The sequence below is a fragment of the Ogataea parapolymorpha genome, chromosome VII, assembly GCF_000187245.1.
Source record: "Ogataea parapolymorpha DL-1 chromosome VII, whole genome shotgun sequence".
Lineage (NCBI taxonomy): Eukaryota > Fungi > Ascomycota > Pichiomycetes > Pichiales > Pichiaceae > Ogataea > Ogataea parapolymorpha.
This window is the reverse complement of record NC_027860.1, coordinates 991,383-1,019,125: the sequence shown is the minus strand read 5'-3', so window position 1 is coordinate 1,019,125 and position 27,743 is coordinate 991,383. Positions and strand designations below refer to the sequence as shown.

The 27,743-nt window shown below is 42.0% G+C and overlaps 21 protein-coding genes and 1 non-coding gene across 22 annotated transcripts; 9 read left to right on the top strand and 13 right to left on the bottom strand.

Annotated features, from left to right (window-relative positions):
• Positions 1-39: 39 nt before the first annotated feature.
• Positions 40-2,448, bottom strand: HPODL_02970 (putative WD repeat-containing protein; the record flags this gene model as incomplete). Its single annotated transcript, XM_014077299.1, has 1 exon — positions 40-2,448. The coding sequence occupies one exon, from the start codon at positions 2,446-2,448 to the stop codon at positions 40-42; it is 2,409 nt and encodes an 802-aa protein (XP_013932774.1).
• A 358-nt stretch (positions 2,449-2,806) lies between these two features.
• On the top strand, positions 2,807-3,667 carry HPODL_02969 (Eukaryotic translation initiation factor 3 subunit G; the record flags this gene model as incomplete). Its single annotated transcript, XM_014077298.1, has 1 exon — positions 2,807-3,667. One exon carries the CDS (start codon positions 2,807-2,809, stop codon positions 3,665-3,667), a length of 861 nt encoding a protein of 286 aa, XP_013932773.1.
• A 10-nt stretch (positions 3,668-3,677) lies between these two features.
• On the bottom strand, positions 3,678-4,520 carry HPODL_02968 (kynurenine formamidase; the record flags this gene model as incomplete). Its single annotated transcript, XM_014077297.1, has 1 exon — positions 3,678-4,520. The coding sequence occupies one exon, from the start codon at positions 4,518-4,520 to the stop codon at positions 3,678-3,680; it is 843 nt and encodes a 280-aa protein (XP_013932772.1).
• A 116-nt stretch (positions 4,521-4,636) lies between these two features.
• On the top strand, positions 4,637-5,632 carry HPODL_02967 (Nucleolar protein 3; the record flags this gene model as incomplete). The annotated part of the gene is made up of 1 exon (XM_014077296.1): positions 4,637-5,632. The coding sequence occupies one exon, from the start codon at positions 4,637-4,639 to the stop codon at positions 5,630-5,632; it is 996 nt and encodes a 331-aa protein (XP_013932771.1).
• Positions 5,633-5,891: 259 nt separating this feature from the next.
• Positions 5,892-7,457, bottom strand: HPODL_02966 (Kinesin-like protein KIF13B; the record flags this gene model as incomplete). Its single annotated transcript, XM_014077295.1, has 1 exon — positions 5,892-7,457. One exon carries the CDS (start codon positions 7,455-7,457, stop codon positions 5,892-5,894), a length of 1,566 nt encoding a protein of 521 aa, XP_013932770.1.
• Positions 7,458-7,617: 160 nt separating this feature from the next.
• Positions 7,618-9,303, top strand: HPODL_02965 (uncharacterized protein; the record flags this gene model as incomplete). Its single annotated transcript, XM_014077294.1, has 1 exon — positions 7,618-9,303. One exon carries the CDS (start codon positions 7,618-7,620, stop codon positions 9,301-9,303), a length of 1,686 nt encoding a protein of 561 aa, XP_013932769.1.
• Positions 9,304-9,326: 23 nt separating this feature from the next.
• Positions 9,327-9,977, bottom strand: HPODL_02964 (Ankyrin repeat-containing protein; the record flags this gene model as incomplete). The annotated part of the gene is made up of 1 exon (XM_014077293.1): positions 9,327-9,977. The coding sequence occupies one exon, from the start codon at positions 9,975-9,977 to the stop codon at positions 9,327-9,329; it is 651 nt and encodes a 216-aa protein (XP_013932768.1).
• Positions 9,978-10,029: 52 nt separating this feature from the next.
• On the top strand, positions 10,030-10,719 carry HPODL_02963 (Mitochondrial inner membrane protease ATP23; the record flags this gene model as incomplete). Its single annotated transcript, XM_014077292.1, has 1 exon — positions 10,030-10,719. The coding sequence occupies one exon, from the start codon at positions 10,030-10,032 to the stop codon at positions 10,717-10,719; it is 690 nt and encodes a 229-aa protein (XP_013932767.1).
• A 21-nt stretch (positions 10,720-10,740) lies between these two features.
• HPODL_02962 (Acyl-CoA:sterol acyltransferase, isozyme of Are1p) lies at positions 10,741-12,324 on the bottom strand (the record flags this gene model as incomplete). Its single annotated transcript, XM_014077291.1, has 1 exon — positions 10,741-12,324. The coding sequence occupies one exon, from the start codon at positions 12,322-12,324 to the stop codon at positions 10,741-10,743; it is 1,584 nt and encodes a 527-aa protein (XP_013932766.1).
• A 257-nt stretch (positions 12,325-12,581) lies between these two features.
• On the top strand, positions 12,582-13,397 carry HPODL_02961 (putative methyltransferase BUD23; the record flags this gene model as incomplete). Its single annotated transcript, XM_014077290.1, has 1 exon — positions 12,582-13,397. One exon carries the CDS (start codon positions 12,582-12,584, stop codon positions 13,395-13,397), a length of 816 nt encoding a protein of 271 aa, XP_013932765.1.
• A 242-nt stretch (positions 13,398-13,639) lies between these two features.
• HPODL_02960 (uncharacterized protein) lies at positions 13,640-14,158 on the top strand (the record flags this gene model as incomplete). The annotated part of the gene is made up of 1 exon (XM_014077289.1): positions 13,640-14,158. One exon carries the CDS (start codon positions 13,640-13,642, stop codon positions 14,156-14,158), a length of 519 nt encoding a protein of 172 aa, XP_013932764.1.
• An 86-nt stretch (positions 14,159-14,244) lies between these two features.
• On the top strand, positions 14,245-15,186 carry HPODL_02959 (uncharacterized protein; the record flags this gene model as incomplete). Its single annotated transcript, XM_014077288.1, has 1 exon — positions 14,245-15,186. One exon carries the CDS (start codon positions 14,245-14,247, stop codon positions 15,184-15,186), a length of 942 nt encoding a protein of 313 aa, XP_013932763.1.
• A 54-nt stretch (positions 15,187-15,240) lies between these two features.
• On the bottom strand, positions 15,241-16,356 carry HPODL_02958 (uncharacterized protein; the record flags this gene model as incomplete). Its single annotated transcript, XM_014077287.1, has 1 exon — positions 15,241-16,356. One exon carries the CDS (start codon positions 16,354-16,356, stop codon positions 15,241-15,243), a length of 1,116 nt encoding a protein of 371 aa, XP_013932762.1.
• Positions 16,357-16,516: 160 nt separating this feature from the next.
• Positions 16,517-17,003, bottom strand: HPODL_02957 (54S ribosomal protein IMG1, mitochondrial; the record flags this gene model as incomplete). The annotated part of the gene is made up of 2 exons (XM_014077286.1): positions 16,517-16,935; positions 16,985-17,003. The coding sequence occupies 2 exons, from the start codon at positions 17,001-17,003 to the stop codon at positions 16,517-16,519; spliced, it is 438 nt and encodes a 145-aa protein (XP_013932761.1).
• Positions 17,004-17,152: 149 nt separating this feature from the next.
• HPODL_02956 (Histone acetyltransferase type B subunit 2) lies at positions 17,153-18,430 on the bottom strand (the record flags this gene model as incomplete). The annotated part of the gene is made up of 1 exon (XM_014077285.1): positions 17,153-18,430. The coding sequence occupies one exon, from the start codon at positions 18,428-18,430 to the stop codon at positions 17,153-17,155; it is 1,278 nt and encodes a 425-aa protein (XP_013932760.1).
• Positions 18,431-18,767: 337 nt separating this feature from the next.
• Positions 18,768-20,291, bottom strand: HPODL_02955 (Transcription regulatory protein SNF12; the record flags this gene model as incomplete). Its single annotated transcript, XM_014077284.1, has 1 exon — positions 18,768-20,291. The coding sequence occupies one exon, from the start codon at positions 20,289-20,291 to the stop codon at positions 18,768-18,770; it is 1,524 nt and encodes a 507-aa protein (XP_013932759.1).
• A 125-nt stretch (positions 20,292-20,416) lies between these two features.
• Positions 20,417-21,952, bottom strand: HPODL_02954 (Threonine synthase; the record flags this gene model as incomplete). Its single annotated transcript, XM_014077283.1, has 1 exon — positions 20,417-21,952. The coding sequence occupies one exon, from the start codon at positions 21,950-21,952 to the stop codon at positions 20,417-20,419; it is 1,536 nt and encodes a 511-aa protein (XP_013932758.1).
• A 108-nt stretch (positions 21,953-22,060) lies between these two features.
• Positions 22,061-22,131, bottom strand: HPODL_05454. The gene has a single exon. It is a non-coding gene; the product is annotated as a tRNA-Gln (tRNA).
• Positions 22,132-22,583: 452 nt separating this feature from the next.
• On the top strand, positions 22,584-24,338 carry HPODL_02953 (GABA-specific permease; the record flags this gene model as incomplete). Its single annotated transcript, XM_014077282.1, has 1 exon — positions 22,584-24,338. One exon carries the CDS (start codon positions 22,584-22,586, stop codon positions 24,336-24,338), a length of 1,755 nt encoding a protein of 584 aa, XP_013932757.1.
• A 63-nt stretch (positions 24,339-24,401) lies between these two features.
• Positions 24,402-24,947, top strand: HPODL_02952 (uncharacterized protein; the record flags this gene model as incomplete). Its single annotated transcript, XM_014077281.1, has 1 exon — positions 24,402-24,947. One exon carries the CDS (start codon positions 24,402-24,404, stop codon positions 24,945-24,947), a length of 546 nt encoding a protein of 181 aa, XP_013932756.1.
• Positions 24,948-24,959: 12 nt separating this feature from the next.
• On the bottom strand, positions 24,960-25,541 carry HPODL_02951 (uncharacterized protein; the record flags this gene model as incomplete). Its single annotated transcript, XM_014077280.1, has 1 exon — positions 24,960-25,541. One exon carries the CDS (start codon positions 25,539-25,541, stop codon positions 24,960-24,962), a length of 582 nt encoding a protein of 193 aa, XP_013932755.1.
• A 726-nt stretch (positions 25,542-26,267) lies between these two features.
• HPODL_02950 (Serine/threonine protein kinase) lies at positions 26,268-27,707 on the bottom strand (the record flags this gene model as incomplete). Its single annotated transcript, XM_014077279.1, has 1 exon — positions 26,268-27,707. One exon carries the CDS (start codon positions 27,705-27,707, stop codon positions 26,268-26,270), a length of 1,440 nt encoding a protein of 479 aa, XP_013932754.1.
• Positions 27,708-27,743: the final 36 nt, after the last annotated feature.

Here is a 27,743-nt window from a genome sequence, read left to right as displayed (position 1 = left end):
TAGCACCTTAATATCCTTCCCGGCCCTATAAACCCATTTTTATAAATCAACTTTCTGACCACAATCGTCACAAAAAAAGAAGATGTTGCTGCGCGCGTCCCCATGGGACCTGGCTGTAAATTTCTCAGAGCCACAACTGGCACATTGAACTCTTGACTTCACCGATTCCGAAGTAACAATGGAATCTGCAGTTTCCTGATCTTGATCCCCATTTATTGTTTCCTGAGATGTCTCTCTATCATGCATAGATACGGAATTTGCTGCTGCTTGTGTGCCATTTCTGAGCGAGCTATCATTTTCATCTGTGGTTGAGATAATAGGCACATGCCTGTTCTCTAGTCTAGAAGAAGCCAAGATTTCTTGAAGCTTCACATCAATGGACCTCACTTTAGAATCGGAGAGAGTTGCATCTGAGGCTGCTTCTGAATTCGGTATCTTTGCAATTTCATCTGTTGATGGGAACAAAGACCTATCCCTGTTTGGGGAATACAGAGCCGCTCTGGTGGCTAGAAATTCCGAGTGCTCGAAATCTTTCCTTCCTCGATCGTTTTCATCTCCGCCGTTTATGGTACTTCTATTCAAAGAGCTGCTCTTGTTCAAGAAACTAGAAGACCGTGATCTATTGCGAACTTTGGATAATGACTTGCGGTCATGTTTCCCGCCAAGCTTCTTGAAATTTGCACGGAATGCTTTTCGCTCATGATAAGCAAAATCTCTGCGAAACACTCTGATTATTCCATCATCATCCGTGGTAACAATAATTGAGGTGGAAGGATCGTCCAGCTCATCATCCCCTTTCTTCACGATCGGATCTAGACTCATCCTAGCTTTGAGATCAAATATGGGGTCATTCGAGAGTTCAAGCAACTTCAATGTTGCCCTGGGAGCAAAAATGGCAACGTTACAACGTGAATGATGGACATGGAATGCGCCATAATTCTTATTTTTGTGTCGACAGTTTTCGTCCTTGAATAGTGATGTGATATCCCACGTAAGCTTATGACTGCCCTTCATTGTCTCTGGTGATTTCAGGGCATTGAGATCCAGCGCCCATAAATAAGCCCAGCCATCTTCCGAACCAGAAATGATGAATGAATGGTTTTCATTGACGGATGCCCGAATCGTAGAATGCTCATTATCGTACCCTTTGTATCTAACATTCAATATTTTTTCTCTGTAACTGAAGAGCCTCACTCGTGAGTCATTAGTTGTAACAACCAGTTTCACATCGTCCTTGGTTTCAAAAGCATCTATCCCTGTTACTCTGGGCGCTACATTGTTGCGCTTAATCTGAAACTTGTCAATCACATCAAGATCCTTGACCGATAATATGACAAAACCCCCAACTTCTCCTCCGAGAAATAATTCCTCTGCGTTAGGTGAAAACTCCATGCACGTAATTCGCATTCGAATGTTTGTCTTTAACACAACGTCCTTTTCAAGAATGGACCATAGCTTCACCGAGCCATCCCACTGACAACTCAAGAAAAAGCGATCGTCTTTCTTATGGAAAAGGACTTGAGTTGCAAAGTTTTTCAATTTGAAAGCCGCCAGGCAATCATTCCTGTCAACATGCCAGAGCTTAATAGTGCTATCCTGAGAGCAGGATATTATAAATCCATTTTCCGACCAATCAATGCTCAAAACAGTATCATCGTGATGAAACTCGCGGACAGGGCGATGCATGAAAAGAGGCGCAAATGGAGTGCTACCTTGTTTGTCCTTCTTTGATTTTTTCCCTGGACATGAGTTGCACCAATTGGAACCACCTTCCGTATTTTCAAAAGACTCTATTGAATCGTTGATTGTAGAGGAAGGGCCTATTGAAATCGAATCCGACTCCTCAAAGGGAAAATTGAGATGACGACTATTAAAACTCTTGTTTCTAGCAATCTCAGGTAACTCTCGGTCTAAGCTTGAACTTATAACCTTCCACACTCGTACCACACCATCATCACCTCCTGATGCCATATATTTCCCATCTTTACTAAAAGTAAGAATGAAGTTTGCATGCTCATGGGTCGTCTTGCGAGCATAAGAAGAGGCCAGACCATGTTTTTTTGGTTTTTCCTTGAAATGTGGTTCAGCATCTTCATCTATACTGGCAGATGTGTCGTCTGCTATGCTCGAATCATCTGAATTCTTATCATAGGGACTTAACTCCTGTGAAAGAAAAAACTTGGAGAAGCCTTTATTGGGGCTTTTGGGGCTGCGCTTGAAAAACTCCCGATACTTGAGCTCCCTTGCCAGTTGCTTCAAACCTTGATCCAGGGGCTGCTTACTGCCGGTAGGAGGAGACAGCGTCGGTCTTTTTAGTGGAGTGCTGGTTTCAGAGATCAATGGCTTCTCGGCCCGAATCCCCAATTCGACCCCGGGATCAAAATGGAGAGTGGCACTTGACACCTCGCTTGGGTTGGCAGGTAAATGATGAAGCACATTTGGACTCATGACCTTTCTCGAAACACCTTCGCTTTGTCCTGAGCGCACGATCTTCTATTTTTAACCCAATTGCTTGCTTTCCAATTTGGGTGATGGATATGGATAAATCAAAAAATAAGATTCTATTTGTGGTCTGATCTCTGAACTCCAATGTGCTGAGCCTCTTTTGGGTAGTTAAACGCCTTATTAAAAGAAATTGATGGGAAAAAGGTTTCGGTCTTGGTATGAAACCCTTAAATTTAGCACTAGGTGATAAACGACGCTCGGTAAGGGAAATCTTCGGGTCTATCGACGCGTCTAATTTTACGATGGCACTACAAGTTTCGCAGAATTTTTTTCAACGATTTAAAAAAAAATCAATATAATTATGTCTCAGGCAACGATAGAGACGCCCTCATCTTGGGCTGATGCAGAGAATGATTTGCCAGCAACTCAAGTGATCGAAAATCCTGATGGTACAAAGACTATCATCTCTTACAAAATCAACGATCAGGGCAAGAAAGTGAAAGTGACACAAAAAGTCAAGCTGGTCACTGTCAAGGAAACGGTGGACCCAGCTATTGCTGCGAGAAGAAAATGGGCCAAGTATGGAGACGAGAAAGATAACGCTACTGTGGGGCCAGACGATAAAACTACGCAATTCGGAGAAGAAGTTCAACTGATTTTGGGAACATCTTGGAAGGAAGATGCACAGAAAGAGGCCGAGAACAGAAAGAAAGAAATGGCCAAAAGTAAGCCACAGACCATCACCTGTAGAACGTGTCAAGGTGACCATTTCACGTCTAAATGTCCTTACAAGGATACGCTGGGAGCTACCGATGCTACGACCACTACTCCACAGGCCTCCGCCGCCGCCACGCCAGAGCCATCGATGGCAGCTGTTGCGGGTTCTGGTGGAGTGCGTTATGTGCCTCCTCATCTCAGGAAGCGGGCTGGCGGTGCCGCCCCAGAGGCTGAACGCAAGGAGCGTGACGATTCCACGACATTAAGAGTTACCAGTTTGAACGAGCAAGTCGATGAGATGATGTTACGTGAGGTGTTTGAGAGATACGGTATCATTAAGAGAGCTACTGTGCTCAGAGACAGGGAAACGAGAAGATCCAAGGGTATTGCTTTCGTGGAATTTGAAAATGTTAATGACGCTCAAAGAGCTTTGGAGGGTCTCAACGGTAGAGGTTTCATGAACTTGATTATGAAGGTGGACTGGTCAAAGCCAAGAAAAAATTAGTATATTAAAATCAGTGCAATAAATGTTGTATGATAATTGAGACAAGACCGTCGCTTTTGTATGTTTCATTGTGTGTTCCCATATCCTGAACGATGTACTTGTAGTCCGTATACGGCAACTGATCAAGCCACTTACAAAATTCTGTGGGCTGTCTCGTGCTGAGCAGTTCGTCTTTGGTGCTGTGGGCTATAATTGTTTTTCTTAAGGAGTTAAACTTATCCCTAATCTCTTTTTTTGTATCGCTTGTCATCTTGTAGTGTAGCATATTGCATTTTTCCGACCAGTCTTGCTCCGATCGGAAAGCAATCTCCACAAACTCTTGAAGGTAGCTAGGGTATTCCTCGAGCATCTTGGAGATGTCGAAAATGCCGTCCAAAAACACGATAGAGTCAATGTCAGGAACTGGTAAAGTGAATTCAATGTCATAGAAGCCCAAGAAGGTTTTATACTCTAATATCTGGGTGCACATAGTTGATCCGGCAGAATGGCCTATGAGAGACACCTTGTGGATACCCAATTTATAAACAAAGCTCAACGCGTGTAAAACATCCAAGATATGGTGAGGATGAACAACTTCGGGAGACATCCTATAGTCGAGAACAAAAAATTGGATCTCAGTGAGCTGCTCTCCAGTTGTGTAAGCGCCATTATTCAATTTCAAGTCCAGCTTGTCAATTAATGGTCCAAGCTCATTATAGGTGTGAGACTCTCCAACCCACGCACCTCCATGGATGTATACAATTGGAGCATTTTGTGCGATTTGTGAAGAGGGAACAACCACTTTGTAGTGTTTCAAAAGCTGGCGAGGAGATTGCTTGTCGTACTTGTGTACCTTGGTGTACTCAACTACCATCCTTTAGCTTTAAGGTTACCCTACTTTTCAAAACTCCTTTCAAGTTTTTTTTTTCGGAAGGCGACTTGTAAGCAAAATATTAATCCGTTTCGTGTTTACTAACTTTGATAGAGACTATGTCCACGGAATATTCGGATGTTCAGTTGTTTGTGAGGCCTATTGGTCCACACGTGACTCATGAGGAAGTTGAGGAATACTTTTCGCAGGTTGGACCGCTGAAAGAGCTTAGGTTGATGCCCGGTTATGCCTTCGTCGAATACCCAAACCCAGAAACTGCTGAGAAAGCATTCAGTGAATTTTTGGAAAAACCGTTTGCTGGCGAGCCACTTCAAATTGAATACGCCAAGAAGAAGCCCGAATATGCTAAAAAGGGTGAAAACAGAGTCAAAGTCTCAAATCTTCCTCCAACGACTGCTTGGCAAGATTTCAAAGATTTCATCAGAGAAGAGGTCCGTTTGACTCCGACCTTTGTCAGAATCCCTCCGGAAGATCCTACCATCTGCCATCTAGAGTTTGCTTCCAGAGAAGATCTTGAATCTGCGATCAGCCAGCTGAACGGTGTCAACTACAGAGACACTCAATTAGTGGCTGAGGAGGACACTAGTCCATACATTGCTTCAGCATCTAGAACGATAGGGGCAAGAAGAGGTGGCTACAGAGGCGGAAGAGGATTCTACAGGGGAGGAAGAGGCGGATACCCTTCAAGAGGAAGAGGTGGTTTTGGTGCACCAAGAGACTACCCTCCGTACAGAGGTCCTCCAAGAGGAGACTATGGTGGATATCCTCCAAGAGGTGGATACGGGCCTCCACCAGATGGACCTGTGGGAGGCTATGGTGCTCCTAGAGGACCATCTTATCGGGACTATGGTCCTCCACCCGTCGGTGGACCACCTGGGCCCGCTGGACCTGGCAGCTATAGAGGTGGCCGTGGCGGATACCCACCCCGCGGAGGTTACAGAGAACCACGTGGAGGATACCGCGATTATGACAGAGGTTACAGAGATGGACCACCTGCACCAAGAGGAGAATACAGATCCAGAGAAGAGGGAGCTCCATACCCAGAGCAAGGTGAGAGAGAATATGCCAGAGAGAGATCTCCAGCACGGTATTGAACGCGAAATTCATAATGATTGGTTAGTTTTTCATTTTGGTCAATTAGTTTTTTTTTCCCCTCCACAGACCCCAGGCGGACTAGCAAGAGACAAAAAAGTATCAATTGTAACAATCCGTATTATCTCTTTGTAAATGCATCTGGATACAATCGGTCAAATTCCAAATGTGCCCTAGACGATTCTTTCTGCTGGCCAGATAGATACTACCAAAAACACTAGACAACCACCATGTACTCCTATAGACTGTATATTAATATTGTTACATCACGTCATCAATGAGGTCCGCGCTGTAAGTCATCACCAAATCGCTCTGAAGGACATTCTCAATATCTCTCAATGGAGATATAACGTCCAATTCATGAAGTTTGTTAATTAATTCGTTAAGCTCGTGCTTTTCTTCTCTGAGTCCAGTCTCTGACCCCTTGCATGTCAACACTAGTGTTGACGTAAGTAATTCATTCCTCTCCTGTGCCGATTTGAGACTGCATAAGAGTTGCTTTTGTGTCACGTCGTTCGTAAAAGTCAAAGTATCTATATAGTTGTTTTGCCATTGCACATAGTTCTCCAGCTTTCTCAGCTCATCATCTCTGCTACTCGACTGCTTGAGCTCTGATATACACTCAAGTAATTTCTCTTTCTCAAGCTGAAATTGTTTCACCATCTCGTCCATATTGAATTGTGACTCTTTGTTTATAAGCACTTGATTCTCGATTCTGGACGTTGTGGTTGCGAACCTCAACGTGCTAAGGGTTTCGTCAAAATCAATAGGCGACACGCATGCTATCATACTTGTTTTTGAATTTCCACCAATATTATCTTTCAAAAGCCATGTCAGTATGGAATCTCTGTAAGGGACCACTGTTTTCTGATTTGGCTTTTCTGAGAGTATCGTTAAAACCCTACCCAGAGTAACCAGTGACTTGTTGATTCTGCTTCCTTCCTGTTGCCTGGTCTTATCTAAGCCGTCACTGGCGACAAATTTCTCCGATCCAGCAAGGTCAACTAGTTTGAGATTGGACTTGAGTTTCACCAAGGATCCGGTAGCAGGATCAAATTTTTCTTGAGACACTGTTATTGTAAGAATGGAGTGAGATCTGGATGATTGTTTGTTTAGGTGAGTCTCTGCTGTCGTTCTATTCTCGAGACCTTTGTTTAAAAGCCTCATGGTTTCCTGAGAGTCAGCCACATTGTATTCATTTAAATTCTCAATAAACGGAACTCTCTCACTACTTTCCCGCACTCGTAATTTGTTACCACTTCCAAGTAGGTCATACACATTCTCTTGATAGATTTCGATGAAAGAGACCTTTACTTGGATCTTAGAATCAACTTGTTGATCCAGTCTCTCAAAAAGTTGTCTGCAAACCATGGGGATTAAACCGTCTTCCTCATCCGATCCCATCATTGTATATGTTTTACCCGACCCTGTTTGACCATATGCTATAACGCAGCTATTGTAGCCATTCAGTGTGTTTTCAAGCATTTCTAAACCCACTTCATTGAACACTGTGTTTTGATCTGCATAAGGAACATTCGTTCTTCGATCATATGACCACAGGCATTTGCTGAGTATGAACCTCTGAGCTTCTCTGTACTTTCTTGCCTTAAGCGAATCAGCCCCCGGCCTGAGAACTATTGATTGGTCAGTATCGATGTCCACAAGGCATTCTGGAGATCTTTCTATTTCTCGCTCAAGTAAAGGTCTCACTCTCACTACTACTTTGATTGAATGTTCGTGTGGAGCTTCTGTTCCTCTTACTTCCCGCTTCAAAGCGGCATTCAATTTCATTGGTGACGGGGTCGTTCTTTTGCTGACCTTGATCATAATCTAGCTTTCAACAAGATATACAAGAATATAAATAAACAGGGACTATCGACGCGTCAAGATTGGATTCATCTGGAAATTATATTTAGTGGCAAAATCAGTTAAGTTACACAGAAATCAATTGAGAAACACTAGTTTCTTGTAACTCCATCATCCCAGTATGGATCAATTGACACCGGAACAGCAAAACAAACTGCAGAGCTTCAAAGAATTCACATCTTACAATGAGAGTGATGAGCAAGAGAAAGTACTGAGACTGTTAACTGTCTGCAATTGGGATCTCGAAATTGCAGTCGCTCGTTATTTTGATAATGACTTCCCGACTTTGACAGATGAGAGACCTCCATTTCCAGTTCCCAATGGAATAGATTCCCCATTTGTCAGATCTTTTGCTAACATGGAGGCCGGTCCTTCCTCAACAAACACATCTTCACGAGACTCGACTGCTCCTCGAGCTCTTGCTTTTGATGACCCATTTATTGATCTCATTCCTAAGTTACCGAAGGCAATTCCAATTCACAACCGCTGGAAGCTGCAATTAGGAATAAATACAAATCATCAAGAACGAAAAAGACCCACATATGCATTACTACCACCTGTGATTTTCATTCTCATGTTGTTCCCAAAACTATTTTGGCTCGTGGGGTATGGATTGAACAAATTGCTAGGTTCTGTCTTTCCCAATTTATTTAGGATTCTTGGCCTGAGAGAAAGCCCCACAGATTTTCCTTCGAAACCTATTCATACATCGAAGGAAGCTGTCACGAGCTATAACATCAAGGCTTATATCAACGATACATTGGGTGAAACCAGTGATCTTCCAATATTTGAAGGAAGTTTCAACGAAGCATTTGAGAAATCTAAATCTGAACTAAAGTGGTTGATGTGTATTCTTCTCAATTCAGAAAAGAATATCAGCACTCAGTTCGTGAAATCGTATCTCAATCACGAGAGTTTTATCAATTTCATCACAAAGAACGATATAATTCTGTATGTGGGAGATGTGAACTATCCTGAGCCTTTCGAAGTGGGTCAAACATATCAAGTTTACTCTGTTCCGTATATTAATTTGATCGCCAACGTGTCTGCAACTGGTACCACGTTCCCATTGATGTCAATCGTTACCAGGCATCACAATTTTGAAACCTGCACCAAAGAATACGCAAAGAAGCTCGTCAAACGTCTGCAAAAGATCGTAGATAAATATGAGCCACAACTAATTACACAGAGATATGACAGACAGGAGACGGAACTTGCTCGACTATTAAGAAGACAACAGGATGAGGCATACGAACAGTCTTTGTTGAACGATAAAATCAAGCAGGAGGAGAAGAAACAAAAAGAAGAGGAGCAACAAAGGAAGTTGGAAAAACTGAAACAGGAAGAAGAAGCATTAAAGTTAAAACAAAAGCAGGAACTGGCTTTCCTCAAAAATCACGTACAGTCATTATCTCAGATAGATGAGAAGAGTTGGGAGAAGGGTGATTATACCACAATACAATTAAGAAATCACGAGGGCCAGCGAACAGTGAAGAAATTCTACAAAGATCAAACTTTGTATGATATCTTCGTGTTTGTTGAGTGCAAAAATTTCTTGCGCGTCCAATCTAAGGAACTTGCGGTTCCCGAGGAAAACGTCTTAAATCAGTTAGAGGTGGAAGATGTGGCTTTGGATAATTATGAACATGAGTTCAGATTCGAACTTATATCACCAATGCCTCGCGTCAAATTTCATGCCGACCAAAACAAACTTTTGAAAGATGTTAAGGAACTGTGGCCGAATGGTTCACTGTTGATCGAGCGGATCGAAGATGAAGATGGCTTCGACGAGGAAACTGACGACTAATGTTTCAGTAATATATATTGTGATTATCGCTGTCTCTTGGACTCTGGGGCATCTGACTCCTTTAATTGATGAACGTTACCTGATACCACTCCTAAAATTATACTCCTTAGTTTCTCATCTTTCTGCTCCTCAGTAAGGTCATCATTCATAATGCTTTCAATTTCTTTTCGTCTCTGAATCAGTTCGTCGCTCAGATTTTCATCAGAATCCTTAGACAGATACATCTTCACTCTTTCACCACTTGGGAGTTCCAGGTTGTTTTGTAATGCTTCCATACCGGTTTTCATAGCAGGCAAGGTGCCTAGCTTCTCCAAAGACGACAAATATTCAATGAGTTCAGGATACTCATCCTCTTCCTCTTGATATTTAGCTGGAGTTAAACCATCCTTGTTCTTGATCTTGAAATCAGCTCTGAGCTCTTCAATCAAGAATTTAGCAGCCTCCAGAGTTTCTACGTGATGCAAAGGAGTATCGCCATCAGAGTCCTGAATATTGATGTCTCCGCCTTGAGAAACAAGATATTTGAGGAGGTCTAAGTGACCATAACTTGCAGCAGCGTGCATGGGAGTATAACCATTAGGATCTTTCGAATTTGCAGTATAACTTCCTGACTCAATATACTGCCTAACCTTGTCTATATTATTATCTGAGGCTGCAATCCATATGTTCGACATGATCTGGTTCAAATAGATTAATTTTCGTTTTTTTTTTCTTTGACAGTCCGCAATGAGTAACGAGCCGACTAAAACGTTAAATGCTTCGGATGCATCCTCAGGTTTTAATTGGTGGATACGAACGCTCAAGTATAAGACAGGCATAAATCTCACAGATCAAGAGAAAGTTGCGTACGAAGAAGAGCGAAAGATAAAAACCGAAACGGAACAGTGTGCTAAATGTAACGAATACAAAGACTTCATGCTTCAGTATTCTCCAACGGTCACATTCATGATTGACCAGATCCGTCGAGCAGGAGGTTACGTGGATCCAGCGAAAATTAATTGTGAAATCTGTACCGTTCCAAGATATGGTGGTTTTAATCCTGGTCTGGGAGTTCAACTTTGTGCCAACTACATCGATAACAGATGGGTTCTTAACGACACCCTATCTCATGAGCTTGTCCACTGGTATGATAACACTAGATTCAAAGTGGATTGGGGAGATATCAGACATCATGCTTGCACCGAAATTCGTGCAGCGTCACTAAGTGGAGAGTGTGCTATTGTCACAGAATTCAAAAGAAGATTAGGGTTCATGAGATACGCAAAAGGGCACCAGGCTTGTGTTAAGCGAAAAGCAATACTGAGTGTTATTAATCATCCCAAGTGCAAAGACAAACAACATGCGGAAGAAGTTGTGGAAGAAGTTTTCAGAAGCTGTTTCAATGACACAAGACCATTTGAGACTATATATAGATAGCAAGTGTAAATAGGGATACTGCTAGAACACCAAGTACATTGTGCACATAAGACTTGGCCCCAAAACTATACCAAACCAGAATATGCAATTGCCTAGAACCTTTCTATCCCTCATCAATTTGGTTTTGCTTAATTGCACCAAGGGTAGCTGACTCATCTGCAACATGAGCAAATAGCCCCTTAGACGCTTGAATATAACAAACATTGCAAGCTCATGGACAACTGAACTGAGCAAGAAGGTAAAAATAGTCGCTCCTGTTTTGTTCAATTGAAGAGCGCTGATGGAAGAATGATACACATGCCGGAGAAGAAACTTGTGGACAACAATATTCCAATCCCGAGCATATGCATTCCAATCGACCGAGTTCCACCAGTAGCCGTAGAATTCTCTATCGGCAAAGTAAGACAATTCTGCAATAGCATTCAAAATAAGCTCCCAAATGAGATAAAACACTAATAAATAGACGCCAAGGAAAGGCGGGATGAACTCAATAATGATCATCGGGTACATCTTCATTCTGTAGTAAATTGACTGTGTTTCTCTGAGCTCCAAGCATTTGACCACCATTGGGTATAAGTATGTCTCAGATATAGTGATCATCAAGAAAATGACACCAAAAATACCTGCAATTTTGGTAAAAAGATACCCTTTCCTTATCCTCTCAGTTCTTGGGTAATCAATCTGATACACCAATGTGGGATACATGGTGTACAAGAAGAAATTGCTAAATGATATGTTGTTTGGGAATGGTTGTTCGGAAGACTGAACCTTTAATTCAAACTTGCAAAATTCCACGGATTTAGTCAAAGGTATTCTAGTTTCATCAGCCAGGTCACCTTCGTGCTTTTTCAGGTAGCCTTCAGAATATTGTAGTTCATCTTTGATTGACCAAAGATAGCCATTGAAGAATGCATATGAATGTATTTTCATTAACTGCACCAATGAGTGCAACAGTAAGAAGATCTTTGCAATCCATGGAAAATTGAGGTACTCTGCCAAATATAAGAAGAATGTTAGAAAGAAGATCTCATAAATTGATTGTATCACCCAACCGAGTCTGTTCCACTTAATTACGTTCCTTTTCACCAGCATCTGAATGAAAACAGGAACGTACATCATTAAGTACATCAGCAAGTCCACCAAGGCAACACCTAAGAGATTATCCGACATAATATTAATGATTCTGAAGTTGGCAAGATATCCATATTTGACATGGTAGTTGAACACAACGTTGAGCCCACCAAAAAAGACACAAAACCAGAAGGCAACAAAAAGGCCGTAAAACTTGGAGCCAAATTTCACTTCTTGGTCGAATATTGACTGTCTCGGTTTAAAAGTGAGGTCATCCCATTTTGACCTAAAGGATCCATCTCTCCGAAATCTGAAGGCCTTGTCTGGTGGAGCCCGGGAAACTGTTGTTGCGGGAGGTTTTGGAATTGACTGCTTTCTCTCACTGGAACTGTCACCCTCATATTCATCATCCTCTAGGATGGAACGTCGCTCTTTTCCTGAGTTCTTATCTATAATCTTGAGTCGCGCATTCATGCTGGATTCCGTGGACTCCGGTCTTCTTAGTTCAGCAGGTCTGATCTCTTCCGGCTGCATTGTGGCGAAACACTAGTTAAGCAATTGGCAAACTGAGAATACAACAAACACACTTTCTGGATTGAATGACTGGATGCTAGTTAACAATCTGATAAACTCCTTATCTTTTTTTTGTAACTTATAAAGAACCTCTTTGAATCTCTCTCAAATGATACACAGCCAAGCAATATTTGCGGCTCAGGGGCGCAAACGATAAAGTTAAAAAAAAATTTGTCAAAATTCTATTGAATTCAGAAGATCAACACTAGGTATACATAATGTCTCGTCCTGAGCAGATTGCCCCACCTGAAATATTCTACAATGATCGCGAATCAAGAAAATATACCGAATCTACAAGAGTGCAACACATTCAGGCTCAAATGACGTTGAGATCTCTGGAATTATTGAACCTTGATCCTGAAAAAACACATTTCATACTTGATGTGGGATGTGGATCCGGTCTTTCGGGTGAGATTTTAACCGAAGAGAACCAAATATGGGTTGGAATGGATATTGCTCCAAGCATGCTCGCGACTGCTCTTGACAGAGAAGTTGAAGGAGACCTTTTTTTAAGTGATATGGGCTGTGGAGTTCCATTCAGAGCCGGTACATTCGACGCCGCTATATCCATCTCTGCTATTCAGTGGCTTTGTAATGCTGATAGCACAACAAGCGAGCCAAAAGTGCGATTAGCTCGCTTTTTTAACACATTATATGCAGCTTTGAAACGAGGAGGAAAGTTTGTTGGTCAATTTTATCCGGCAAACGAAAATCAGATTATACAAATCACTAGCGCAGCCAAAGTGGCGGGATTTCAATGTGGAGTCGTGGTGGATGATCCAGAATCCAAAAAGAACAAGAAGCATTATTTGGTTTTACAAGCAGGACACAGCGATCGTCCATTAAATTTGGGCAATATGGAAGTCGAGTCTACCACACCAAAAAAAGAGAAGAAAATGAGCAAGAAGATGATGAAAGCTCTGGAGACAAAGAAAGAATACATCCATAGGAAGAAAGAGCTGATGAAGAGACGAGGAAAAACGGTGGCACAAGACTCGAAATTTACGGGAAGAAGACGGAAGCCTCGTTTCTGAACTACTGTAATATTTATTGCAAGATAATATGTCGCGACTGGAGTATTTTTTTAAAAAATTTTCCAATTAAGTACAAGTACACTCAGGACATGTTTGTGACTCGAGCAATCCAGGGTCGCATTACCCATTTTGGTGTCAGGTATTCTGCCGTTAGTAAAAGAAAACGGATACCAGTCCAGTTATTAAAAGATTTTCCGACTATCGGGGTCAAAGGACAAATAGTGCAAGTGAAACCGAGCGTTATGATAAATCGACTCCATCCGAAAAACGGAGCAGTGTACATGCACTTGCCTGACTCTAAACCTAGAATTCCTGTGGTTGAGCCGAAGGAGTCGGACCTGATGTCCAAGGGCCCGGAAAAAGAGGAGACTGAGTCACAAACATTGACTTTGGATGATCTGATATCTTTTGATTTGAATCAATTACTTGGCTCTGAGAGAGATGCAATCATCGCAAAATTACCTCGTCGCGTCTTGTTCAGAGCCGAGAAGTCTAACAACAAATTGCGGAACCCAATCTCGGGAAGCAGAGTGCTCATGACCTTGAATAGAATGGTTACACAAGGTTTGAAACAAAATGAGGATCCAGACCAGGTGAATGCATTTTTCGCGGACTCTCGCTTGAAGTTAGACATTTTGGATCAAGAAGAAAATCATATAGATTACATTCACGAGGATGGCGTCTACTCTGCACAGCTAACCGACTTGCGCGACGGCGAAAAACTTGTGCACAGGTTCACGATTGGTGTGAATGTTAACTAAGGTTATATTGTAAATAGATCGATATATATATAATCAACGTTGCGAAGAAAGGGAAAAGGAAATTAATTTATTTGATAGCTCTTTTTATGGCTATAGGGTTTTCAGCGAATAAGTTTGAGTCACCAACGAAGGCAAAAAAGACATCTAACTCACCCAGAAAACAAACTCAAAATGTCCCTACCGGAGAACAATATCATATTCTTGATTATTCGGTGAATATATTCAGTCCTATTCCTGGATTTGAATCTTTAAACCTAAATGACCTTTATTTCGAATCTAATCTAGAAGACGATGATGACGACAGAAATTTGGAGATCCTTATGGGTTGTATAGAATTTGTGATGAAGATCAAGTTTGACTTCCTTTCCAAGCCAAAGCTGTCGTCGAAAACAAAGGCAAAGCTATCTGCCCTCAGATCATCTTACCCTGATGTTGTCGCTCTCGACCAGTTATATGCAATACTACCGAACATGGAGACATTTGTTGATTCCCGTGTGGAAAAGTTGGCCATTATGGGGCGTTTAAAGCTCATTTCGCATCCTCAAGAGAACGTCCGCTATATTATTCTTACCGAAGATTTGAGAAGCTTGATTGCGCAACATACGAAGTCAGATCAAATCAGCTCCCGTTTCATGAACTTGCTACAAAATTATCCCAATGTTGAGGCAATTCCTGCAACGCTACTCTCGAAACATGGCCTCAATCCCAGAATTTTGATAGATTCCGGATTCCTAACTTTTTCGCCTATTAATGAATGGTTTACCTTGACTCTTCCAAACCTTGGACCTTTTTGGAGATTGGTGAAGGGATCCAATATGGTCATCTATAAAATTATCAAGACGACAAAGTTTGAACAAATACTAGAAGACGATTTGAGAATGAAATATGAGGCGAATCAGAGCAATTTCGTCAAGTACAACGGGCTGAACATGATCTGGAGCCTAAGTTTAATGACCGGAAGGGGAATAGTGGAATGCTTCAATTCACCTACAGGACGCGTATATAAATTGACAGGAAAGAAAATGTAATAACGTTCAATGAAAATTAAAATTATACACCTTTTAATATTTCAACTTCATCAATCACTGTCTTATCTTTTGTTTGCCCATCTGTCTTCTTTGTTTTCTTTCCAATTGCTTCTTTTCAAGCTTACGTTGTTCATCTGCATTCAAACCAGCCTTTTGTTTCTTTTGGTCCTCAAGCTTTTTTGCTGCCAATTGCTCCTTCTTCAAATCTTCCTCTAATCTCTTCAACTTAGAAACTTCCGCCTCCCTGGTCTTCTTGCATCTACGCGTAAGCTCAGCTCTAAACGAGGCTTTGCTTACAACGTAGTCAATGTAGTCATTCAACAAAAATTTCAGAAGCTCGTGAGCAGCTTCCAATTCTGTAGATGATTTAGGAATTCTAAGCTGAACCACTATTTTCTTGCTTGGAGTGGTATCGCTCACAGTTTCGGGCTTTTCGCTGCTCTGGTCAGTCACAGCAACGAACTTCAAAATTGCTTTACACTTCTCCAGCACAGCATTAAACTTCTTGTGGTGCAAGATTTCATTCATTTCTGGCACTTCATTCATAAAAACAAACTCGACAGGGAGTTTGTTAGATTCAGAGGTCTTGGTCAAAGAAAGGAAATAGTTATCCTTTCTAAGCTGGTTCATGTTATCCTTTGAGACAATGGCCCAGATAAAGTCATCATAATTAGAGCTTGCTTGACTATCAATTTGAAAAGTCAGGTCGACAACATCTTGAGGAGGAGCCACAGTTCCAGTGAAAAAGTCAAACACTAGCTCCAAAAACCACACAAAAACATTTTGTCTTGGTTGAAGCTTGAACTTAGCAGTCAATGACTCGATGTTGAGTCTTCCAGTGGCATAGAATGCATAATGTTCAGAATCATCTTTGGCCAACAATTTTGATCTTGTAACACCAACTTGGGAGAATTGTTCTTTCAGGAGATCCAGATTTCCTTTCAGGAAGTTGTTCACCAGCTTATCGTTGTACTTCGAGCCGATGAAGAAGGTCAACACATAAGCTGCAATGAAGCCGACGGAAATCATCTCCAATTTCCAAGGATAAAGCTTGAGCCTCTCAAGTAAACTCATTTCAGCCAATTCAGGCCAGCTATATTCAGAAAAACTCTTGGACTCCTGTTCGGCAAAACAGGTTCCAACCAATGCAAATATTGCCAAAGAAAACATAATCGATAAAGGATAAATAATTCAGATTGTTATCGATGTCCAACTTTTTCTTTTATTTTTTGGAAAACTCGCCGCTACAAATTAGATCTTCCAGTTGCGACATGAAAATTGTCGTACTGTAATCGTGTATCTAAATGCGCTTAAACTATATACAATTATCCTACATCTTAATCTCCTTAACATCAAGCCTGCTGTTACGGATGTAGTAGTGTCTGTTTCTCGGTCTGTAACTTGCAGGTCTGCGCAAAATATCTATTCTCATCACGTTCGGATTGAAAATAGGCACATTCACTTCGACACCCAAACCTGTAATTTTGTTTCTGAGTAGTATTGCAGAGGCAACGCCACTTCTCTTCACCATGATGATCGTACCATTGACTGGCTTTTGATTTTTGTAGAAGACACTCACTATGTCGCCTGATCTTAGTCTTTCAGGATTTGAGCGGTCAATCAATTTTCTTTTCTCTCCAGAAGGATCTAATTTCTTGTATTGAGCCTCTCTAATGTAGTCCATAAGAGGCTGACCACCTCTGAGTTTCGGCAAAGGCTCGTAAACAGTCATTGATTGTTTGGCGACAGCTGAGAGTTAGAACCAAAAGAACAAAAGCGATAAAAATCAGTAACATACCATTTGACAGGGAAAACATCCTCACTGCAAATGACCTTGAGATCATTTGAGCTGGTTTCAAACGGAGCACTCGAAGCATGGTCGAAAGTCCTAGCTAGCTATCACGAAAAATCAAAAAAGCTTGAAAATTTGTGGAAAATTACGAACACCGGGTAACTTACTATTGTATCATTCGAGCTCAGACAAATCAACTTCTGAAGGCTCTTCCTCAACGACTTTCCTATTCACTTTCCAAAGATGGACGATGTTGTCATCTGCACAACTAGCCACAGTCCATGGGATCTCTTCGCTAAACTGGAAATCGTTGATTCCACCTGTATGTCCACCGTGCATCATAAGTAGCTCAGGAACACCGTCTTCCATCTCATCTTGCAATTGTTCTTTACCGATCTTATTGATATCCCACAATATTATGCGGCGATCGGAGGAGGAAGATCCAACTATATTCTCGTGGAACGGATCCCACTCTAGGTTCGTAATAGATTTTGTGTGTCCCATCATTATATGAAGGGGCTTGGAAACATCTCTCAAGTCATAAAGGTACACGTTTCCATCTTCACCACCGGCAGAAAATAAGTATTTTGAGAATCTCGAGAAGCAAAGAGTGTTGAAGCTGGTTTTGGTGCTCAAAATGGTATCAATGGCTGGTTCTTTTGTCCTTTTGTCTTGGTAAATGAAATGTTTGTCCTCAGACACAGAACCCAGTGAGTTGCCGCTAAAGGTGTGCCACCTAACATCATTGACAATGCTTGTATGGCTAGTAAACACATTAATAGGCGTGATCTCTGCCCCCGAGCGAGTGATGTCCCACACGGCCACCGTTTGGTCGTCAGAACACGTAGCTAGCTCTCCCTCCACAATTGGGTTCCAGCTCAATCCATAGCCATTTTCGGTATGATGTACGAGTCTAGTCCTATTTTCTTCGTTCATTTTAGCGTCCAAATGGTACACAAAAACGTCTCCCTTACCATTGATCGTGGAAATAATTCTAGAATTTTGCGGCATAGCGCGCACTCTATTGATTTCTGATTCCTGGTCTAGCTTCTTGGAGATCCGGAGTCTAGAGTTGATTTGCTGTAGCTCCTCGGGGCTGATTTCGGGTCCATTTCCCCAAATTGAAGCAGGTATTTGAGTGGACGCTATTTTCAAATAGTTGACATCTTCTCCAGAAGTATGGGTAGTCAAAAGAAGGTTTCTAGTTTTGGAAATCTTTGTGTCCTTCGTTTTGTTCTCGAATGTGCCGCCCGGGATCCACTGTATGGATAATGAGGGCCATGTCAACGCGGTCTCGCTGATGAAATCGTACATGTATCGACAATTCTTTCGCCAAAGCTTGTATTCTTCTAGAATCGTCAATTCTTCACTCTTCTCTTCATCTTGTGATTGATGCTCATCATCAGAAGATTCGATCGGCAAGTCTCCAAAGCTGACCTGTTTAGAAGACATAGTGTGGACTAAAAAACAAAAAAAGTTTAATCTAAATTTCATGGATCAGTACTATGAGCTCCAGCAGGTAGCACGAGAATATAGCGAAAGCTCATTTTTCAATAAGATTGAACTCGATAAGAAAGAGCTCCAGATTGTTCTGACCACTTTAGAATACGAGCACTATACTGTAAAAGTTTGTGAGGAGGGTTGGTACACAAACAAATCTGCAGAATACTTTCCTACGTTTGAAAGCCTTGCAAACCAAATCAGTCCCCAATTTCAACGGCAATGGCTTATAAGAGTGAATGAAAAACTTCACGCCATCTGATATTAATACATCTTACTATACAAATATTTAAATCCTGCCAGAGTTAAATAGAACATTGATGTGCTCAGCCAAAAATTCATCAGTGTAGAACTCAGATTTCCTCACAAGTTCTTCATCTAAAATGCCATCAGTGCCAAACGTGAAAGAATCACTGGACAGAATTCTCAAGAACTCGGTGTTCTTATCCAGAACTTCCTGCAAGAAGTCAACCGGATTATCACTCAATTTTTTGTAAAAGTCGTATTTCAACTTCGAATAATTGAGGAGTTGGAAGTTCAACTTCAAGCTTTCGTTAACCTTACTCAAATCGCTCATCAGTTGTTTGTTTAATACACTTTGATTGATCATTTCACTGATTTCTGCAAGCTGCTTGGAACCAGGTTTGTAGGTTGGATCCACAAATCTCGAGTTCACCTTGAGATCAATCACCAAATCCCCCAGGGTCGTTTCTTTGAGAGTATTGATACTGTATTGCACCTTAATTGGTTCGATCGGTTTAAGAAGCTTTGTGGAAACAACTTCCATAATCTGCGTCAAGGTAAGCGAATTGATGCCAAATATACGGTATAGAAGATCATCAGTCTTGACGGTAACAACTTGCTGGGGTTGCTGATTCGTGCCCTGTTTGTCCTGAATAGTTTGAACTTCAAACAAATTGTTCATTTTGATGTAGTTAAATATTTTGTGAATGCAGTCAGATTGCGAGATCTCGTTTGATCCAACAAGTTCAACCAAAGCATCCTTCACAACCTGCAATTTGATTGGGTACATCTTTGGCTGAATGACGATATCACACACAATCTCCTTTTCCGAAGGATCCTGGGATTCGTTTTCCGGAAATTCTGACTGAGGAATGGATGAACCAGACCTTTTGATATCTAGTCCGTCAAATTGGTGTTTCATTCTTTCGAGTTCGTTAGCGCCAAAGTTATCATGCCATTCGATCACCCTTGAATCTGGACCACCATTAATTGACCCGATTGACAGGTCTTCGTCATTGCCATCTTTTGCTTTGAGTTCTACCGAAATTCCAGAAAGAAAAGAGCTAAATTTTCTTCGTTTTGGGGAGTCTGAAGGTTCGGCATCGTTGAGCAAACGCCCTTCGATTCTCAACGTCCAGGACGGAGGCGGTAAAGATTCTACCTGTTGATCCTTCACTTGCCAAGGTTGGTTTTCAGATGTGTTGTAGATGAAAATCCTCAAAATTTGGTAATCGTTTGAGTCCTCCACAAAGCCGTTCGTGACAGATTGTTGATACTCCTGAAGGTCAATGATTTTTTTATTTATCATCAAATCCAGCTCCCTTTCCTTAGTTCTGAGTTTGTTGTACATTTCTGCTTTGTCCGGAAACATGGACGCGATCGAGTTGGAGATGACAACATCTGTAGGTTTAATGTTCGCGGACAATTGAGCTCCTTGCGATCCCGACCCTTGGGGCTTGGGTCCCTGATTTCCCATTATGCTATGTTGAACATGGCCTTGTCCATGAGCAATTGCGGCCTGTTTAGCCAGCTTTCTTTGCTTTTCTCTTTGAAGTCTAGAGGCAGACATACGAAAACACAAAATATCCAAAGATTTTTTTCGTGTATATAGAGATTAAATGAATCCAGGGGCTACATAACCAACCATTGTAATTAATGATCGATATCACGAACTGATGGCTGTTCATAAGTCATCTACTTTTTGCCCTCCTTTTCGAGCTCGCTGACAATGAGAGATTCAACAACCTTCAGATCAACTTGCTCAACCAGTTTGATCTTGGTCTGCATGGAGGACAGCTTTTTCAATTCATCTGGAAGCACGTCTTTCTCGAATGAATAACCCTCGAACTCACTCAAAGCCTGGTTCACAACCTCAGAGAACTTGGCTGGGTGTGCGGTAGAGAGCGAGATGTATTTCAGATTCAGATCGTTGCCATCACTGGCAATCTTTCTAAGTGCAGTAGCCACTCCAACAGCTGTGTGAGGATCAAGGATGTAATGATTGGAGGTCTTTGTGTATATTTCCCTGATGGTCTTCACGGTGTCTTCATTGGACACTCTGGAGGAATCCAAGCTACCCTGAGCCAACTTCAGGGTCTCTGGGGAAACCTCGAAAACACCATTTGATGCCAAGTCCCTCATATATTGGGAAAGAATTTCGCCTGTTCTCAAGTTGTCGTTTGAGCCGCTAGTTCTTTTAATCATATACCACAGGAATCTCTCAAAGTTGGATGACACACAAATGTCCATGGCAGGAGAGTAGGTCTCTTTGACCTGAGCCTTGTCGTACTTCCCACTGTGCAGGAATCTATCCAAAATGTCATTTTCATTGGTGGCAACAACTAGCTCCTCAACTGGAAGGCCCATCTCCTTAGCATAAAATCCGGCAAGAATGTCACCAAAATTTCCACTTGGAACTATAAACTTCACCTTGAAACTCGATCTTTCTGATTCTGGAAGTTGTTTGAGAAGCTGGAAATATGCGTAGAAGTAATAAGTCATCTGAGCTAATATTCTAGCCCAGTTGATAGAGTTCACTGCTCCCACATGGTACTTGTCATTGAACTCTTTGTCACCAAAAACCTTCTTCACGAGGTCTTGACAGTCGTCGAAAGTACCATTCACTGAGAGAGTGTGGATGTTGTCGTCCAAAACGGTGGTCATCTGGCGCTCCTGCAATGGGGACACCCTTCCAGTTGGGTACAGGATAAACACAGAAACGTCTTTCTTGTTTCTGAGACCGTAAATAGCGGCAGATCCAGTGTCACCCGAAGTAGCACCGACAACGGTAATTATGTCTCTTGGTTCGCCTTCTTTCTTTGCAGCGTTTTTCCTAGTAAGGAAAAACTCGAACAGGTTACCAACGAATTGGAGGGCAACGTCTTTGAAAGCGTAGGTCGGTCCATGAAATAGCTCCAAAAGATAGAGGTTTTTGTTGGAGTCAATAGGAACCAAAGGCGTCACATCCTTAGATCTAAAGGTTGAGTACGATTTGATAATCAGGCTCTTGAGCTCATCATCTGAAATCTCGGATTCCTTGATATACAGTCTCATGATTTTGAACGCGAGTTCTTGGAAAGAGAGTTGCGACCATTCTTTCAAAAACGAATCATCAAGTTTTGGAATCTCAGCAGGGATAAAAAGACCTCCATCAGTTGCTAAGCCAGTAATGATGGCCTCCTCAAAGGATACACTTTGTTGCTCGGAGGAGCGAGTGGATCTGTAAGACATGCTTGAAATTAAAAAGATATTTTTTTATGAGTCAAGGCTAACTTACTATGCCACCGTGGGGCAGGTGGTGCAAAAATTTTCTTTGAGCTCCAAAAAAATAAGAATATTAGCTCCTACCCGGGTTCGAACCGGGGTTATCAGAATCAGAATCTGAGGTGATACCACTACACTATAGAAGCTATTTCTTGACTAGCTTTTTCGTGGCTAGTATAAGTAGAACAACTTGGCCTGCTTGTCTTGATTCGGCACGAATTGCTGACGTTTTCTTATCTACGGTAGTTGTGCAGACGTGCGCCAATAATTTTGGATTGTTATTGTGGACATACGCAGCATTATAGTTCTTGTGCATGATGCCGTTTTTCCAGACTCCTAAAGCAGAAAGTGTGGTATCTCGACGGTACTGGATCCTCGGGGACGCGCAAAACACTTGGAGGTGAGTATTCAACTTGCTCTTTCAGGAACCGGCGGTTAATAGGCGCGTTTGTTTGGCTGCATCTTTTTGCTGCATGATAAGACTTTAGAGCTCTACGTTGATGATGCCGTGATAAGCAAGTAAGTAGCAGAATTTTCCGATCGATCAAAATATATAATTAGCTTGTTATTTCGAGCGTTTGGAAAGGTATAGCTTGAAATGGAGAAACACGACTCTCACGATATTGCCGTGACATTCAGCAAGTACCGAGACGTCCAGCGCCCGGACATCATCAACGCAAAGCTTGTGAGTTCTGATAATGAACTGCTCGCCCAGATCGGGTACAAACAGGAACTGAAGCGTAAGTTTTCCACTTTACAAGTGTTTGGTGTGGCGTTCAGTATCATGGGTTTGCTACCATCGATTGCTAGTGTTTTGGCTCAAGGTCTCACCGGTGGCACTATCACCCTCATTTGGGGTTGGGCGATCGCATCCACATTCGTTCTCTTGATTGCAATCAGTATGGCAGAGCTGGGAAGCAGCTTGCCCACATCGGGAGGCTTATTCTACTGGACACACTTTTACGCCCCAGACAAGATCAAAGTGTTTCTTTCATATCTGGTTGGAAACACGAACTCAGTGGCCCTGGTGGGTGCCTTGTGTTCCGTGGACTATGGTTTCGCAGGCGAAATTCTGGCCGCAGTTTCTATTTCAAAAGACGGAAACTTTGACATCACCTCCGGCAAAACGTATGGTGTTTACGCAGCCTGCGTCATTTCCCACATTGGAATTACCTGCTTTGCCTCTAACTTTGTGTCAAGGCTTCAAACTTTCTCAATTGTGTGCAACCTGGGACTCATAGTTCTGTTTTTTATCGCATTGCCAATTGGTTGCAAGGTCAACGGCATTGAGTTCAATAAGGGCTCTTTCATTTTTGCAGATAATGAACAGCTGAGTGGTTGGACTCCAGGATTTAACTTTGTGATGAACGGATTCATGCCTAGTGTCTGGACCATTGGCGCCTTCGATTCCTGTGTTCATATGTCCGAAGAGGCCAGAAATGCGTCCCACGGTGTTCCTATTGGAATAATTGGGTCCGTTTCAGCATGCTTCATTCTTGGGTTTTTCATCTGTATTGTCATTGCTTCATGTATGGGTCCAGACGTGACGGCTATTCTCGATTCCAAGTTTGGTAGCCCAATCGCCCAAATTATATACAATGCGATGGGCAAGAATTGGGCCATTGCATTTATGTCGCTAATTGCCTTCTGCCAATGGCTTATGGGAGCCTCCATTCTCACTGCTATCTCCAGACAAATTTGGGCTTTCGCTAGAGACGACGGTCTTCCTCTCGCTCCCATCGTGAAGGTGGTCAACAGAAAACTCTCGACCCCTATCAGGGCCGTCATCTATGGTGGGGTCCTTGCTTTATTACTAGGATTGCTTTGTCTTATCGGAACAACAGCAGCCAACGCCTTATTCTCTTTATACATTGCGGGAAACTACTTCTCATGGGGTACCCCGATTTTCCTCAGACTCACAACAGGAAAACACAAGTTCGTGCCAGGCAAATTTTACACAGGTGACTTGTTGTCACCAATAATAGGCTGGATAACTTGTGCATTCATTGCCTTCATCATAATTTTGGTGATGTTCCCTGCCGAACCTACAGTCTCATCAACGACAATGAACTATACGGTTGTCATAACGCCAGGCTGCATGATAATTGCCACTCTTTACTATCTGGGTTATGCAAAAGGAAAATACCAAGGTCCAAAGAGCAACTTGTCAGAACCTTCGATTGTTCACGAGGGTGAAAAGATCAGGGAAGACGAAGAGGTTTATCTGGTGCATTCAATTCAAAGCGTGAAATCCAGAGCGGATGAGAAGAACATACTGCGGGCAATCAAATCTGGCGAGCTGGAGCCTGTCATGTCCTTGACTCATAGAGTGGAAGAAAAATCTGACGTTTAATTGTGTAGCATAGCTAAATTTTGATGAGACTAAAATTGTGTATTATAATTTCGCTCACTAAATATGCCCCGATTACGCAAAGTCATCAATTCAAAATATACCATGGACGACGAGGACCTTCCCTTGGATATGCAAGACCAATCTATCATAATCGAAAACTTTAAGGAGAATGTGCCCTTCAACAAGCTTCGTCCTCGAAATAAACTGGATGATCGGTTTGGCAAGGTGCTGCATTTGATCCAGGCATGCTTTGCTGCAATTAATCTAATCCTCATCACTCATCCACATTATCGGCGTGAAAATCCAATAGTCAGCTGTTTTACTTGCGTGACCGTTCTAGGACTTTCAGTACTGATCCATGTCGAATTCACTAAACCTCGAGAGCTATTTGCCAGATTCACTAATATGCAAATACTTATTGCAATCATGGCGATCTCGGCGGCAATCTTCCTTATCAGCGTTCGCTTTTATACTGGTATTCTCGATATGCTTTTTTTCGTACCTTTCCTTTCGTCACTTACCTTATATTCCTTCATCAAAGACATTAGAAGCTTGAGTCAAGAAATTTTAGAGTTGGAGCGATTGAAATTTAACTATAAAGAGGCATGAATTAGCTGTACATTACAGCGCGGCTTCATGATTGAAGAACTCCAACAAGAACACCTTGATGGAGTCTGGGTTTCTATGCGACTTGTGCTTCGACCAGAACCACTTCATATTTTTTGTGGAGACCTGTTTCAAGAACCCAATGACGATTTCCCGTCGTCCCGATAATTGGTCTTGTGTTTTCCTTTGAAGCGACTCTTGAATGGAGGACATTAACTCATATGATTGTTGTAATATAGAACGGGAATAAAAGCAAAACACCAAAGGGAAAGCAGATTCTAGTTGCAGGTAGTTACATGCCATGAGATAATTGAGGTCCTCCATTAACAACTTTACAAAGTTGCTGTTTGATGGGCAGAGACGATCGTCATTAATATAGATGTGAAAAACGATTTCATCCAAAATGTATATCAATGTGTTGTTGAGCTTTGCGATTCCGTTTGCGTTGTTTTTGAGGTCTTGATACATTTGCCTATTCAGTAAATCGTCTTTGAGTACGATAGAGCAACAGGTGGTTTGAAGCTTCTCCTGCTTGAAAGATGTCAAATATCCTAGCTGCTGCCAAATCTTGCCCTGCATCAGACAATGTGCAATCATTTCACAGGCTACAGGATGTCTTTGAGGATTCACACTCTGGCCGTCAAGAACCAGATTGAATGATAGCTTTGGTTAGTACCACGGTAGCTGATTACATACTTTCATACTGGTCAAGTTGGGTAGATACAACTGATCCATATTCTTCGTTTCCCATTCTTTTAACCCACACTGTGACGGGCTTCGTGTCGGGCTGCAGGTATAAAAGGTTTTCAGATACCCATGTTGGAACTCAAGGCTTATGTTCCTGCTGAAGATTGTCGCACTGCTCATAAGTGTGCTTTATTACACTTGTAAACAAAATAAAATATTCCCCCACATACACAAAGTTATTTAAGACCTCGTTTTCAAGTGCACCTTCATAAACTAGAACCTAGATCAAACGCTGCCATAATTCTGTTGTTCGCGTCCAGGTAGCGTGACTCCAGCATACCTCGTATGGGTATCATGCGGATAGCAAGATATGATATACCAGCAATGTATCAGAGCTGGTAAAAAGCCAAGGAAACATAGTGCAATGTTGATCCAAAAGTCTGCAGAACAAATACCGCGTTTGATGCCAACTGGAACAAACGGTAAAAACACCCCAATGAAGGCCAATAACCAATCTCTAGCGTGCATGGCTGTAAGTTTTTCTACAACTTTTTATGAGTTTGTCTCCAGAAGATTGCTGTAAGGCAGTGCAAGAAGATATTTTACTAGAATGCGGAATAATAGGGCTTTTTTTTCTCAACTTTGAAGCATGCTATTAAAGATTTTGTGACACAACAATTCACAGAACCCTGGATTACGCATTTCCATCTCGTACATGACAGTTTTCAATTGCTCGAGATTTTTTCTGAAACGCTGGGATTGTGATTGATGACTGATGCTATCAAACGAATCGCGGATCAAATTATTGTAGAAATACTGGCCTCGGGGGTCAACGTTTTCTTTGACAGAAACAGATTCCCTGGAATTCATGGCTGGGTAAGAAGTGCTGTTGCTGGCCCGTTGTCCTGAAGTCGGTGGTTTAGATGTCCTTGTATGCTCAGACCGCTGGTTGTATAATGGTGAAGTAGAAGGGGTGACAGCGGTATCCGGTCTCAGTATGCTATTTTCGTGATCACTATGCATTTCATTTTCATCCATACCGCCTGACGACCCAACAGAAGGCGACGAATGGTTGCCATGGCTGATTTGCAGAGAGGTCAATTTGACCGTTGGATCAAAGTCCCAGTGGATGTCTTGGCCACTACGCTTCTCTTCAAAATTTAACGAGAATTTGGGTTTTTTCTTGAATCTCTGCATCTTAGATTTCTTCTCAGTGATTAGAGGTAGCATGGGACTATATCTGCTCTTGAACTTGTAGAGAAACTTTGTTTTCAACAGAGCTTTGGCCGATGGTCTTCGGCTTGGCTCTTTGTTTAAACAGTCTTTCACAAACTGTTTCAAATAAACACTGTACTGATCCCCTGTTAAAATAGGTGCCGGACGATCAGGAATCTCAAATATTGCCCGCATTGGCTCTTCATTAGAATAGGGAGGGAATCCAGTTACCAGCTCGATAGCCGTGATACCTAAAGACCAAATGTCGACTTTTTCATTATAGCCATCACGTCTTAATATTATCTCAGGAGCCATCCAAAATGGGGTGCCCACAAACGTCTCCTTCTTGTTCATAGTCTCTGTGAGCTGTCCGCTCACACCAAAATCCGCCAGTTTGATTTGTCCGTGATCTGTGACCAAGATATTTGCTGCCTTCACGTCTCTATGCACTTTATTCATTGAATGAAGGTACTCCAAACCTCGAACGGTATCTCGCAAGATGAAGGCAACAACCCTCTCGTCTAATTTTTTGAAACATTTGAGAAAGTCAGCACAGGATCCAGCGCCACAATACTCCATAACAATCCACATAGTCACATCTTTAATATACGTCTCATAGCAATTCGTGATATACGGAGACTTGAGTCCTTTCAGAAATTTGATTTCCTGGATCAAAACAGGAATGTCGTCCTCTGACTTCTCAAGGTCAATAATTTTAACTGCAACCACTTGTGAGGTCTTCACGAGTTCTCCCTTGTAAACATCTCCAAAGTTACCCCTGCCAATACATTCGCCCAAACGCACAAGGTTCATTGGGTCATGTTGATCAAAATCAAAAGCATGGTCGGCTCCCTCATCCATCGAGAATAATAAATGGAGGTGATTTTATTAAATAAT